The following is a 13,444-nucleotide window of genomic DNA, read 5'->3' as shown; positions in this document are numbered from 1 at the left end:
TTACCCCCCTGATCTCATGTTATTATTTCACAGATACTTTATCTGACTTTCTGATGTCTCTTCAATTGGCAGTGACCCCTAATGATTTAATTGTATGATTTTCTGCATCTTCCAATTAAGAGTTTTTATAAGGAAACCAATTTTTACATACCGCTGGGAACCTCAATATTTAAAAGAAGCCTAAAGTGGCAACTCTAGAGTAGACTGAAGAGTACAGGATTTAGAAATTGTGAACATGAGCTACATGGCCTTCGGTCCTTTAACCTCTCTTGAGTCAAGTCATTTTCCACACCTTATCTCTGCTCAAATGTCCTCTCCTCACAGAGGCCTTCCTCAGAGGACTAGCTCCCAAAATTATTATCTTCCTTGTCCTCTTTATGTTTTTTTCATAATACTTACCACCATTGATTTTTCACTTGGTTGGTTGGTTGGTTGGTTGGTTGGTTGGTTGGTTTGCCTGCCTCCCTTACCAAAATATAAGCTTCCAGAGGATGGTTTGGACTTTGTCTTGTCCTCTGCTATCTTTCTTGTGCCTGGAAGAGTGTTGGGTACATAATAGGTGTTGAATGTGTGTCTGTTTAATAACTGAATCTGTAAACTTGAGGTGATTTTTGCCCCAGCCACCTCACTCTGCAGTTGTAAATGAATACATATGTCAGTAATGACAGTCATTGTTGAAGTCGGCATGGCCATCTGGGATTTGATGCAGAATTCAGAGCAGCGTGCTTTCTTAGTCCTAATGTACACTGCTAACCTCTCACATGCAGGGAGATGTGTAGGGGTGGATGGAATTCTCCCTACTTGGTATTGGCCTCAGAGCTCTGATGGACTTCTCCACACCTGTAATTTCAGCATGTCCACCTGCCCACTGGGGCCCAAACTGCATCCACACCTGCAACTGCCACAATGGAGCTTTCTGCAGCGCCTACGATGGGGAATGTAAATGCACTCCTGGCTGGACAGGGCTCTACTGCACTCAGAGTAAGTGACAAGCCTTCTGAGGCTCACCAAGGGGAGCCTCGTCCGAGGAGGAAACAGCCTCACCCTCCTCATGCGTGACTGGAGCTCAAAAAAGGTCCCTGAGGTTGGAGTACTTCCCTCTCCTAACGACCTGTAGACATCTAAATTTCTCTAAGTGATTAAGAGCTACTACATTCCAAGTATTCTCTCTAGGTTCTATCAGGACACTGAGGTGGAGCAATGCTGTGTGATGGTGTGCGGGTTATTTCTCTTCTGTCCTTTAACCAAACCATATTTACATGGATCAAATTCTCAATTCTTTATTCTAACAGCACAAAAGTTAGGATATAAAGATTAGAAAGATAGTGAGGACAACAAGCCTGACTGCCTGATTTAATGTGTGCTCCTGGAAAAGGTGGAGTTCCATGGTTTTTATACTGTAGCAAGCTTCAGAATCACCTGGAGTACACAACAAACACAGAAGCTGGTCCCATCCCAGAGAGCCGGAGCAGTGGGTCTGGACTGGCACCTGAGAATTGCCATTTTTATCAACTGGTAGTAATGCCAGCCTGGGACCATGCTTTGAGAGCCACTGCTCTAGTTCTTTTCCCCATTTTGTATTTCATAGCATCCTAACCATTTTTTCTTCCATAAGGCTTTTAGCATGATAGGCTATAATGTGCAAAGTACTTACTCCAAAGCTGAGCATCACTGGGGAAGGAAGATTATTCTCTGCCTTCTTACCTTCGGTTGAATAAAGGAGACAAGACGGGAAGGCATGTGTTATGATTAAGTACTAATAATAGCATATATTTTAAAATAATAGCAAGAAGCTGAGGAGGAAAGATGGGTCTGAAATTAAGCAATTCCTATTTAATACTAATTAGAGTACGTAATTAAAAAATAGGCTGAAAAAGTCTTTAGAAACTTTCTAGAAGAGAATGTAGACCTTGAACGAAGATTTGAAAAGGATAATTGGCAAGGAAGGTGACTGGCCCAAGCGTATTCTTCAGAGCTCATATATCTATAAATATTGTTTAACTTCTTAGAGAAAGGTACTTGTAAGATATTATTTATAATTCTAAAATTAGAACGTGCTTCAAACAGAGAACCCTTTTTCAAGTGCAAGTAACACGATATAGTGGGAGCAACATGGGGTCCGGAGCCAGACCTCCCTGCGTTTGAATCATGGCCCTGCCAGTTGCCAGCTGTGTGACTTAGGGTACTTGGGGCTTAGTTCCTGTCTACAGGATGGGAATATCCATCCCTGCATTTCTGGCCTGCTGTAAAGATTAAACAAGAGAATGCATGAAAAGAATCTGGCATAGAGTAGGTGCTAAATAAATGCATGACAGCAGGGGGTCATCAGTGCGTCCTGGCATCTGGGCACTGCCTCTGCTTCTTGAAAGTTCCATAAGAAAATGAGAAAATGAAAAGCATATGTAATATTTGGAAACAACCATTGAATCAGCCTGCATTGAATCTTTCATCACGCCAGAGATCCCCAAGACACTCTTGCAGGACAGCTGCCAGCGCACGTAAGCCAACAGAATTTGGGGGTGTCTTTAGCTCAAGAGAGTCGCCAGTCTCAGCATTGAAAATTATGCAGCAGTGTGAAGGCTTATTGCTTTTTACAAAGCACCTGTGAAGTATAATTGTTTTTTAAGTTAAGCATTCTAGTACACCTCTTCAGGGAAGTTGATATTATCTAAGTTAATAACAGATACAGTGGACAAGGCTAGTAGCAACAATAGAGAGATGTTCTGTACTACAAGTAAAAGCATACAGATAATTTTAATATAAAGTACCCATCTCAGTCCGTTGGAATTTGAGTCTAGGATTCTAGTAGAAATGTGAAAGAATGAAAGGAAATGTCCTATTCTTCCAGGATCGAAGGGATGTTTTTTTAGAAGGCACTAGTCTTGCCTCAGATGGTTACACTGACAGGAATGAAACTCTTCTGCCTCCTGCTTATGAATTACAACCTCCTTGCAAGAGTCCTGTCTTGGGACTTCAAAGAAGCTCTTGTGGCAAGCTGAGATATGTACTATTCACTGTATTCTCTGATGGCTCAGTGTCATTCAAGTTTAAACACAAATATGTTGGAGGCACGAGCCTCCAAGTGTTTCTCTTCAGCAGCCTCTTGACTCCTGCTGTCCTCCCTCCTCCCACAGGATGTCCTCTAGGGTTTTATGGAAAAGACTGTGCACTGATATGCCAATGTCAAAACGGAGCTGACTGCGACCACATCTCCGGGCAGTGTACTTGCCGCACTGGATTTATGGGACGGCACTGTGAGCAGAGTAAGTATGAGAGTGTGGCATCACTGGGTGGTATGTTTTTTTCCTCTAGGATCACATTTCCTAGATGCCGGGAAATATTAAGGCAGAATTCACCACTCTTAGGTTGTTTGAGCTGATGGCTGGTTACTTCTCAGCATGACTGACTTCCCCTCCCAGAGGTCAGGCCTCCCTGGGATCATTGCTGGTTACTCAGTGCTCTGGGTGGAGGAGGTGCGACTACAAGAATGAAGACAGAATTCAAGTTTTCCATTCTGTTCTTTCGGGCTCTCCCTTCCTCTCTTTCTTATTTTTGGAATGTGGCTGCTCAGAGCTTTAAAAGAGCCAGTCGAGCTTTCTTCATGGCAGAGGCGGGACCCGGGTCTCACATTGGAGGACAGTACATTCGATGGGGAGGAGGGCTGGTGGCCCAGGGCCAACCCCTGTTGCTGGTGAGGGAACAAATCCATGCAAACATTGCCACCCTTTCAACAACCTTCTCTAGATAGTACTTTTATACTGTTTCCATTAACAACTTCTCATCTTAGTCTTAACAACCTTCAAGACAACATACTGCCTTAAAAATTTTTTTAAGTCCCACTAGGGGGGAATATGCTGTTGGAATTACTCCTCCTTATTTTTTATTTCCATCCCACTATCTATGCATCCACTCACGGAGTTATAAGAACATTAGTCTTGGCCGGGCGCAGTGCTTCACGCCTGTAATCCCAGCACTTAGGGAGGCCGAGACAGGTGGACCACGAGGTCAAGAGTTCGAGAACAGCCTGGCCAACATAGTGAAACCCCGTCTCTACTAAAAATACAAAAAACTAGCTGGACATGGTGGCAGTCACCTGCAATCCTAGCTACTCAGGAGGCTGAGACAGGAGAATCGCTTGAACACGGGAGGCGGAGGTTGCAGCGAGCTGAGATCGTACCACTGCATAGCAGCCGGGGCGACAGTGCGAGACTCCGTCTCAAAAAAAAAAAAAAAAAAATTAGTCTTAAGAAAATTGAATATTGCAAATTAGTTTATTATTCCTTTCCTCTGTGACTTTCATTTAGTATTCACAATAAATAAGGGCTTAGAGCTGTATCGGACCCACTTTCTTATGATAAAACCTTTTAGGCAGGAAAAGATGAAGAACAATTCCTGTTTAGCAGAGGTTGTACTCTTGGGAAGGATCTGCCAAGATTATGGCCATAGGAGCAGTGTGGCCTGGAAAGGTTGATCAGGATAGCAGGACTCTGGAAATAAAGCATCCCTCCCCACTCCACTCCACTGGCGCCTCACAGAGCCACTTTCAACCTGGTTGCCTCAATCTTATGTGCTAAACCCTAGGGTATTTTTGCATATCCTCTTTCTAGCAAATATACAAAAGTGACATCCAGGAATCAGCTCAAGACAGACAGCCCAATTTTAGTTTTGCATCACTGTTTCATTGAGTCATGAAACAGATCCTGACTGAGTGACACAGTTGCATGCACACCTCTTTTGTGCATATAAATATTGTATGTCTATGTATAAATGTCTAAACATATTCATGGAAACCAGAATAGGTTCAGAATTTTACTTGAATGCCAGATGACTGGTTAAGGGCTTATTAAATAAGAAAACCTCTTAAGTGCTTCCGTGATTGCTCTCAACAGCAAATTAAAGTGTCCCTATTTTTGGAGACTTCTCCCAATGCTTATTTGTAAACAGAAACCCTGTGTTTGACAGAGAATTCTAATAATACTAGCACATTGCCCCCTGCTGTTAACTTTATGAAAAACAACAATATTTTGTCACGAAGATTTTTAGATTTAACATGCTTACACTATCCTTTGAAATTCATGCCTAACTCTTATTACGACCACACTGTAAGAATCCCATTATTTTTGTCTTCGAGACTTCAGCAAAATCCAGAGTTTGAACCACTCCATAGCAAATGAAGTTCTTACCTAGAAAATCAACAAAACTTGTTGTCTGCCTCTTCTCCTATTCCTGGCTAATTCAATTGAGAATGTGTGTTTATGAAGATCCCTGAGCCTACAGTAAAATATATGTGTTCTCAAGAAAGCATCTTTAGTTTATGCTCTTCAGTCTAGGCCACTTTCAGCCCACAGTTTTGCCTGGTAGACTTGTCTCAAATTGCCCTTAGTGATTATCTTCATCTGTTCCATGGGAATTCCACAGACTCTCCATACACGCATCATAGAGGTGGGTGTGTAGCAGCTGAAAGTGTCAGGAGCTCTAATGTTGAGCAGCCCTGGCTCTAGCCATGTGCAGTCTGGACTGTGAGTGCCACCATGATTCCGGGAATGCTGTCCAGTTTTGGGACACTCTTGGGGGTACAAGTCAGCCTCAATAGGAATCCCCTGAAAGGATTTTGCTCTAGATGTTCAGGGCTTGCAGTCAGAGACAGCCTTGCTCCAAATTCCCGAGGCTGGAAAGCTACATTTGACTTTCCTTCTCTAGAGTGCCCTGCAGGAACATATGGTTATGGCTGTCGCCAGATATGTGACTGTCTGAACAACTCCACCTGCGACCACATCACCGGAACCTGTTACTGCAGCCCCGGATGGAAGGGAGCGAGATGTGATCAAGGTAAAGATACCAACAAATGTTTGTAGTACTGTGTGAGCAGCATGTACCCGTCTATGCGAAGTATTTTCACTTGTGTTATCCAGCATAATCTTCACCACAACTCTAAATGGCATAATTGGTTACTTATTTAATTTCCAGATGAATGCCTTATTGTTGCTCTCCTGTGGATAAGGAAACAAAAGCTTAGAGAGGCCGAGTAATTTTCCCAAGGTCACATAGCTAATATCTAGAATATGTCATAGCTTTTGTGCCAGATTTTTGTTATTCCAAAACTCGTGAACTTCCTACTGGGTCTATAATTTCTTTTCAGCTTTATTGAGGTGTAATTGATACACACACAAAAAAACCTATTTAATGTGTACAATTTAATAAAATTTGGACTGTCTATATACCTATGAAACCATCACCATAATAAATGAAATATCCATCACCATGTGTTTCCTCATGCCCCTCCCTACTTCTACCACCCGTTATGCCCCAGGTAATCACTCATGTCTTTTCTGTCAGTATAGATTAGTTTTCATTTTCTAGAATTTTATATAAATGAAATCATATTGTACTCTTTTGGGTCTGGCTTTGTTTACTCAGCATAATTATTTTGAAATGGAACCATGTTGTAGCACATATCAACAGTTCAGTTCTTTTCATTGCTGAATAGTGTTCCATTGTATGGATATACTATAATTTATTTCCCTATTCATGTGCTGATGGACACGTGGATTGTTCCCAGTTTGGGGCTATTACAGATAAAGCCGCTATGAACAAGAGTGAATCAAGTTTTTGCACGGACGTGTGCTTTCATTTCTCTTGGGTAAATACCTAGGAGTAGAATAACTGGGTTATATGGTAGGCATATGTTTAACTTTTTGTAAAACTTGTGCCCCTGGTTTTTAATTGAGGAGTGTGTCATAATGACCTGGGAATAGTTGTCATGTACACGGTCCCATTTGGGAAATTCTGATTCTGGGGTTGGGGACTTTGAGAAAGTGCTTCTGATGGTTCTGAAGCGTGCCCTGCAGACAGCCACAGCTCTTACTGCTTGTGGTACTCCCTGGTAGGCAATAAGCAGATGGGCTATAAAAGCCTTTAGAAAATTGATACACTGTTGTAGATGGTATCATCTTAAACTGCAGACCATGTAAATATTTACATTTAATTTTTGTGGTAAAATAACTTTTACATGCTTATGATTTACCTTTGACTGTCATAACAATAGAATGCAATCTTTCATGATCACATCATAATTACAAATACGCTGTAATCTCACTACATTGTCCTTGGTGGTCTGTGTTTCAGGTCATATTGTTTTGTAAGAAGGTCCTCCAGCATTTAGAATCATAAAATCATAGGAACGTTTACGTGAGCTGGAAGCAGTGACATGGAGGCCTCTTTTCTCATTTATAGATGATAAAACTGCAGCCTGAAAGCTTAAGGGAAAGTTCAGAATATCTAGGTCAATTTTTTTAGATGCCAGATTTCTTGACTCTCAACCCATGCCTTTAGCGTCCTCACTTGATGGACCATAAGGAAGAACTATGTAATGCCGAATTTTGAATTTAATGAGTAAGGTATTAGGGTAATGCTATCAGGTATTATCAGGACAAATCTTTCTGTCATGGAAAATAACTTTCAACAGAACAATATCTTCTGAGGTAAAAGACCCATTGTAATTAGCAAAAGGCAGATCCTGTTCTTAGACTAGATTTATAATGGTGTTATGCTTGCTTAGAAGGAAGATTACTCTTAGAAATGCTAAGGATAGACATAAAATTTGGTTACGCAGTTGGGACATTTAGCATTTAACTCTGCATAAACTTTATTTATTATTGAATAATGAAGCAAAATAAAAATTAGATAAATTGTTACCCCAAATTAATTGCCAGTCTAAGTATTTAATCGGAAATATATAAGAAGCTCTCAAACCCTACTGTTGAATCTCTTTGGGTTTAGAAAATCCTGTTTCTTTCTTTACATTTTTTTAGAGACAGGGTCTTGCTTGTTGGCCAGGCTGATCTCTAACTGCTAGGCTAGATCAGTTTTCCCACCTCAGCCTCCTGAGTAGCTGGAACTCTGGGCACGCATCACTGTGCCCAGCTTCTGTCTCTTTTTGAGGCTTACAGCAGCCTTTCTCTGGGCATGGATAGGCTGACAACATCTGACAATGAGGAATGGTTGCTTTTTCTTCCTGCTCTGTTTCCAAATTAATGTTTTATGAACTGAAAATATGGAGGCATTAGCACAGAAGGAGGTTTTTGTAAGTAGAGATCAAACATTTATCCAGCACATTGTCATCCTTTCTCAAGTCTCTCTTTTCTTTTTCTAGCTGGTGTTATCATAGTTGGAAATCTGAATAGCTTAAGCCGAACCAGTACTGCTCTCCCTGCTGATTCCTACCAGATCGGGGCCATTGCGGGCATCATCATTCTTGTCCTAGTTGTTCTCTTCCTACTGGCATTGTTCATTATTTATAGACACAAGCAGAAGGGAAAGGAATCAAGCATGCCAGCAGTTACCTACACCCCTGCTATGAGGGTCATCAATGCAGATTATACCATTTCAGGTAAGAGCAGAGAGGCATTTTGCTTCTTGAAAAGTTAAATTTCACCCTGTTTCCTTAAAACTGGGTGTTTGGCTGTGCAATCCATTGTTTCTGTCAATTCTCATTGAGATAATTCTGTGGAAAAGGTGTACATTGCTAGAGATGAGTTTTTTATTTCAACAATAGTAAATTGTCATTCTGTGGTTTGCTATGAGGGTTTTAAAATTGAGCTCACTGTGTTGTTTGTGCTTTAGATTTATGGAATTTCAATCCATAAGGAGCTTTGTATCCAGCCTCAAGCTTTTGTCATATGTGAGGGGGGTGGGGAGGAAGAGAGGATGATGAATTTACCAAGGTCATGGATCAGATTATGGAGCTGGACCAGTTTTCCTGTCTCTAAATGGGGTACTTTCTATATGCTTCCCAGCCTCTCCCTAGGCCTACCCGAATCATTAACTGGAGGGAACCAAGTTGTACGAGAAGCAGCTTTTTGGTATTAGCAAGAACCAAGGCAGCCCTTTAAGAAAATTCTTGATTTTTTCTGTTCTGTCACAGTGCCTCATAAAAGAAAAAAAAATTATAATCGATCATCAGTGGAAGCAACCACTTACATGGAGGAATTTAAAAGCTTAAAATCTTTATTACTTTTTGGGTGATCATTGAAGGCTTTCTGGTTGGTGACATGTTTAAAACTACAAAATTCTGTGGAAATATGAGAAGTAACTGATTTACATAGTAGTGCATTTTCAGTGCAGAATTATTGTGTCAAGAACTCAAGTGTTTAAAAAAAGGAAAGTTGCAGAGTAGCTTCAAATGATGCCTTCCCAGCTCTACAAGCCCCAAAGCAAAGAGCAGTTGTTGGTGGATACTGTGAACAAAAGTTCTCTGAAAAGGAATTTGGAGGAAAGAGATTTTATTCCAGTGAACAGTCTGCAAACCCAGGAGTTGCAGCCAGTGTAAAATGAAGGTGCAGTTCAGAGAACAAAGGGAAAGCTTGGGTTTTATAGCAAAACTCCCCACCCAGCTTCCAATCAGGCCCTTTTATGCAAGTGAAGGATTGAAACTGGTTTAATTCTAATTGGTCAGTGCAACTGAGTTCTGGTTGGTTGATACAGCTGAACCCTGATCGTTTGATAAAGCTGAGCCCTGATTAGCAAGGCAGGTAAGCTCTGATTGGTTGGTTCAGCTGAACTCTGAAAGACCCAAAGATAAAGGGCTGGGTTTTCCGGGAACTCAGAGTACAGGTGTGACACTTAGTCAGCAAAGGCGTGCTTGACTGTATTTTAAATTTAGGCCTAGTTAGCCACTCCTGTGGATCTTAAAGGATTGTTTTTTTCAGTTTCACATTTGTTCACAAGCTTTCATACTTTTCCAAGGAGGCACTTAGGAAGGCAGAGGCCTGTTGCTTCTAGAAGCTTTGCTGAGTAGGCTGGGCAGGAGGAGATTCTGCCCAGCTTGTGATATGGAAGCAGTCTAGACATTTGTTCTGTTATTTATTTATTTATTTATTTGGAGACGAGTCTTGGTCTGTCACCAGGCTGGAGTGCAGTGGTGCGATCTCAGCTCACTGTAACCTCTGCCTCCGGGGTTCAAGCGATTCTCTTGCCTCAGCCTCCCAAGTAGCTGGGACTTCAGGCGCCCGCCACCATGCCCGGCTAATTTGTTTTCGTTTTTTTAGTAGAGATGGGGTTTCACTGTGTTAGCCAGGATGGTCTCGGTCTCCTGACCTCGTCATCTGTCCGCCTTGGCCTCCCAAAGTGCTGGGATTACAGGCGTGAGCCACCGCGCCCGGCCTGTTCTGTTATTTTGATTCCCTTTTTTCACACACATTTATGGGAGCCTGCTGCCTTAACCGTTTCCTTCCTTCTTGCAGGAACCCTTCCTCACAGCAATGGTGGAAACGCTAATAGCCACTACTTTACCAATCCCAGCTACCACACGCTCACCCAGTGTGCCACATCCCCTCACGTCAACAACAGGGATAGGATGACCGTCACGAAGGTGAGAGGAATTGGCTCAAGTCTTTGAAAGTGGGCCGGGGAGAGAGGAAGGGAACCAGAATGTATTGAGGGTCGCTGTTTACCAGAGGCTGTTCTAGGTACTTTACATACATTATCTAATTTATTCCTCTAAACAGTCCTCTGGGTGTGCCTTGGGAATCTCAACTTTCCTGATGAAAACCTGAGTAGCGGGGAGTTTAAGTTACTTGCAGACGTAGCTGCCTGATAATGAGTGTGGCAGCTGCTGTGTGAGTCAAAGTCTCTCTGTCTCTACAATCTACTGTTTCCATTACACTGCTTTAGAAAAATGTTTCTAATTTTACATGAGATTTTAAAATAATAAGTTATAATGACATTAACAAAAACATAAAGACCTATAGCAGAATCAGCCGTGCGCAGAATCTCCAAGTGCATCTCTTCTGACCGCCCATTCTCTGGTACCCTTTCCTGGCCAACTGTGCTTTAGTAACAACAACAGTAATATGCCCTGATTTGGGTTGAACCACATGAAATTGCTATTTTTGTAGGTCAACAATGGTCACATAGCAACAACCTAATATTATGTGCCAAGCATTTCTAATCACTTAAAAAATATAAACTCATTTAATCTTCACACCAAACCTATAAATCGAGCGATTATTATGCCGATTTTACAGATGAGGAAAGTGAGTCACAGAGAGGTTGGAGACAGAGCTGTCTGGAACCCAGAGCTGTTCCTCTAATAGCACCCAAGTCACCCCTGGGTCTTCCCCACAATGCTCTGAAATCTCAAAGATTTCTTTCTTCCAATCATACCCAAATTATATTTCTAATCTCCGTTGTCTAATTCCAGTGCTCTGTTAGAGAAAAAAAATCAAGTTAATTAAATTAATCCAGTTGTAATTTAATTATTGTAGCTATAGATTTTAATTATAGTGCCTCATGGTTAAATACCACTCCATGTTCTCCAGAGACTTTCACATTCATCAATTTATTTGTTCTCATACAAATTCAGGGAAGAGGGCAAAGCAGATAATCTTATCCTCATGTTTATGCCTAGGATGACTGCTAAGAGTCACCTGTGACTTACACAAACACAATTTTTGATGGGAGGGCTTAGACCAAGAATTCTTTTTTTTTTTTTCAATTCAAAGTTACATGTGTATAAATACAGATAAGGTCTAATTGGCACAGGATGACAGAGTGAAATGAAGATCTTGAGGTGGTGGAGGGAATAGCTGGGACTGAAGGACATGAACTCCTGCCAGCTTCCAAGTCCCACCAGGTTACAAGCAGTCACCTCGGCCCCTGAGCTTAGCCCCCTCTAAGGACTGGTCCTCAATATGTACCCTGGACTTTTCCCCAGGTCCATAGTGCTGTGCTGTGCCACATTGTATTTTGTTTTTAATCTTTCATTGTTTATATTTTTAACAGTCAAAAAACAATCAACTGTTTGTGAATCTTAAAAATGTGAACCCTGGGAAGAGAGGCCCTGTGGGGGACTGCACTGGGACATTGCCAGCTGACTGGAAACATGGTGGCTACCTCAACGAGCTTGGTGAGTTCTCCCAGTGCACGTCCCCAGCACGCCTTGACCTATGAGTCCCTGAAACAGTCACAAATCTCTGTCTGTGCCAAGGTGTTCTATTGAAAACTTGTATCAAAAAGCACATTTACAGAATTATGCCTAACACCTGTACAGGGCTAACTACTGTCCTAAGGGCTTTATCTATTCAACAAACATTTATTGAGTTCCGACTGTGTTCCAGGAATTGATCAAAAGAAATTGGGGGCCGGGCGTGGTGCCTCACGCCTGTAATCCCAGCACTTTGGGAGCCGAGGCGGGCGGATCACGAGGTCAGGAGATCGAGACCATCCTGGCTAACACAGTGAAACCCCGTCTCTACTAAAAATACAAAAAATTAGCTGGGCGTGGTGACGGGCACCTGTAGTCCCAGCTACTTGGGAGGCTGAGGCAGGAGAATGGCGTGAACCCGGGAGGCAGAGCTTGCAGTGAGCTGAGATCACGCCACTGCACGCCAGCCTGGGTGACAGAGTGAGATATTGTCTCAAAAAAAAAATAAAATAAAAAAGAAAGAATTTGGGATCTCTGCCTGCTCATAGCTTACATTCTAGCTCTATGCCTATTAACTTAATTCTCACAAGTACTCTAATAGGTAGGTACTATTGTTATCACCATCTCCATGTTACAGTTGAGAAACTGAGTCATAACAAATTACTTGCACAGCACCTCATCGCCTATTAAATGTCAGAGCTAGTATTGCACCCTGTCAGGTTGGCTCCCAGATGTGCGTTCTTCTTTGTTCTCTTTTGATATAGGGTATCCGTACTTGAGATCCCTTTCCCTTTCAGGTGAGGAAATAGAGATACCAACAGGAATACAGTGGTGGATCAGTGATTCAACTTTTTGAAATCAGGACTCCTTTACACTCTTAAAATTTATTGAGAACCCCAAAGAACTTCTGTTGGTAGGGGCTATGTCTATTTATATTTACCATATTAAATGAAATTTAATGTGGTAATGAAATTTGATATGTAAATAAAAGTAAAAAAAAAGAGTAATTTATTTAAATTAACAATAATCATCACATTTCACGGTGACATAAATTTTGTTTTTATGAAAAATAACTACATTTTCCAAAACTACCCAAAATTAATGAGAACAACAACACTATTTTACACCCTTTTTATAAAAACTCTCTTTAATGTCTGGCTTAATAGAAGATAGCTAGATTATCATGTCTGCTTTTGCATTCAGTTGGTTTTGATCTCATACTTTGTGTAGCTTCTGAAAAACTCCACTGTATGCTTGAAAGAGAATTAGAGTGAAAATGGCAAATAATGTTGTATTGTTATGGAAATAGTTTTGCAGCTGGGCACAATGGCACAGGCCTATAGCCCCAGCTACTTGGGAGGCTGAGGCAGGAGGATTGCTTGAGCCCAGGAGTTTGAATCTGATCTGGATGACATAGCAAGACCCCACCTCTTAAAATATATATGTGTATATATAGTTTTGATCTCATAGGCCTCCTGAAAAGGGGACAGGAATGCTTGGTCCACACTTAAAGAACTTCTG

General features: G+C 41.6%; 1 protein-coding gene across 1 annotated transcript in view; it reads left to right on the top strand.

Moving 5' to 3' along the window:
* The window catches only part of MEGF10 (multiple EGF-like-domains 10), a 169,036-nt gene that overhangs the window by 147,316 nt on the left and 8,276 nt on the right, over nucleotides 1-13,444 (top strand). The window contains exons 18-23 of the mRNA XM_011981200.1: nucleotides 853-981; nucleotides 3,135-3,263; nucleotides 5,701-5,829; nucleotides 8,153-8,389; nucleotides 10,242-10,369; nucleotides 11,782-11,905. Coding sequence (XP_011836590.1) covers nucleotides 853-981; nucleotides 3,135-3,263; nucleotides 5,701-5,829; nucleotides 8,153-8,389; nucleotides 10,242-10,369; nucleotides 11,782-11,905 — 876 coding nt within the window. The remainder of the gene's footprint in view (nucleotides 1-852; nucleotides 982-3,134; nucleotides 3,264-5,700; nucleotides 5,830-8,152; nucleotides 8,390-10,241; nucleotides 10,370-11,781; nucleotides 11,906-13,444) is intronic.

Source organism: Mandrillus leucophaeus, unplaced genomic scaffold (assembly GCF_000951045.1).
Source record: "Mandrillus leucophaeus isolate KB7577 unplaced genomic scaffold, Mleu.le_1.0 Scaffold221, whole genome shotgun sequence".
Lineage (NCBI taxonomy): Eukaryota > Metazoa > Chordata > Mammalia > Primates > Cercopithecidae > Mandrillus > Mandrillus leucophaeus.
This window is presented reverse-complemented; position numbering and strand designations above follow the sequence as displayed.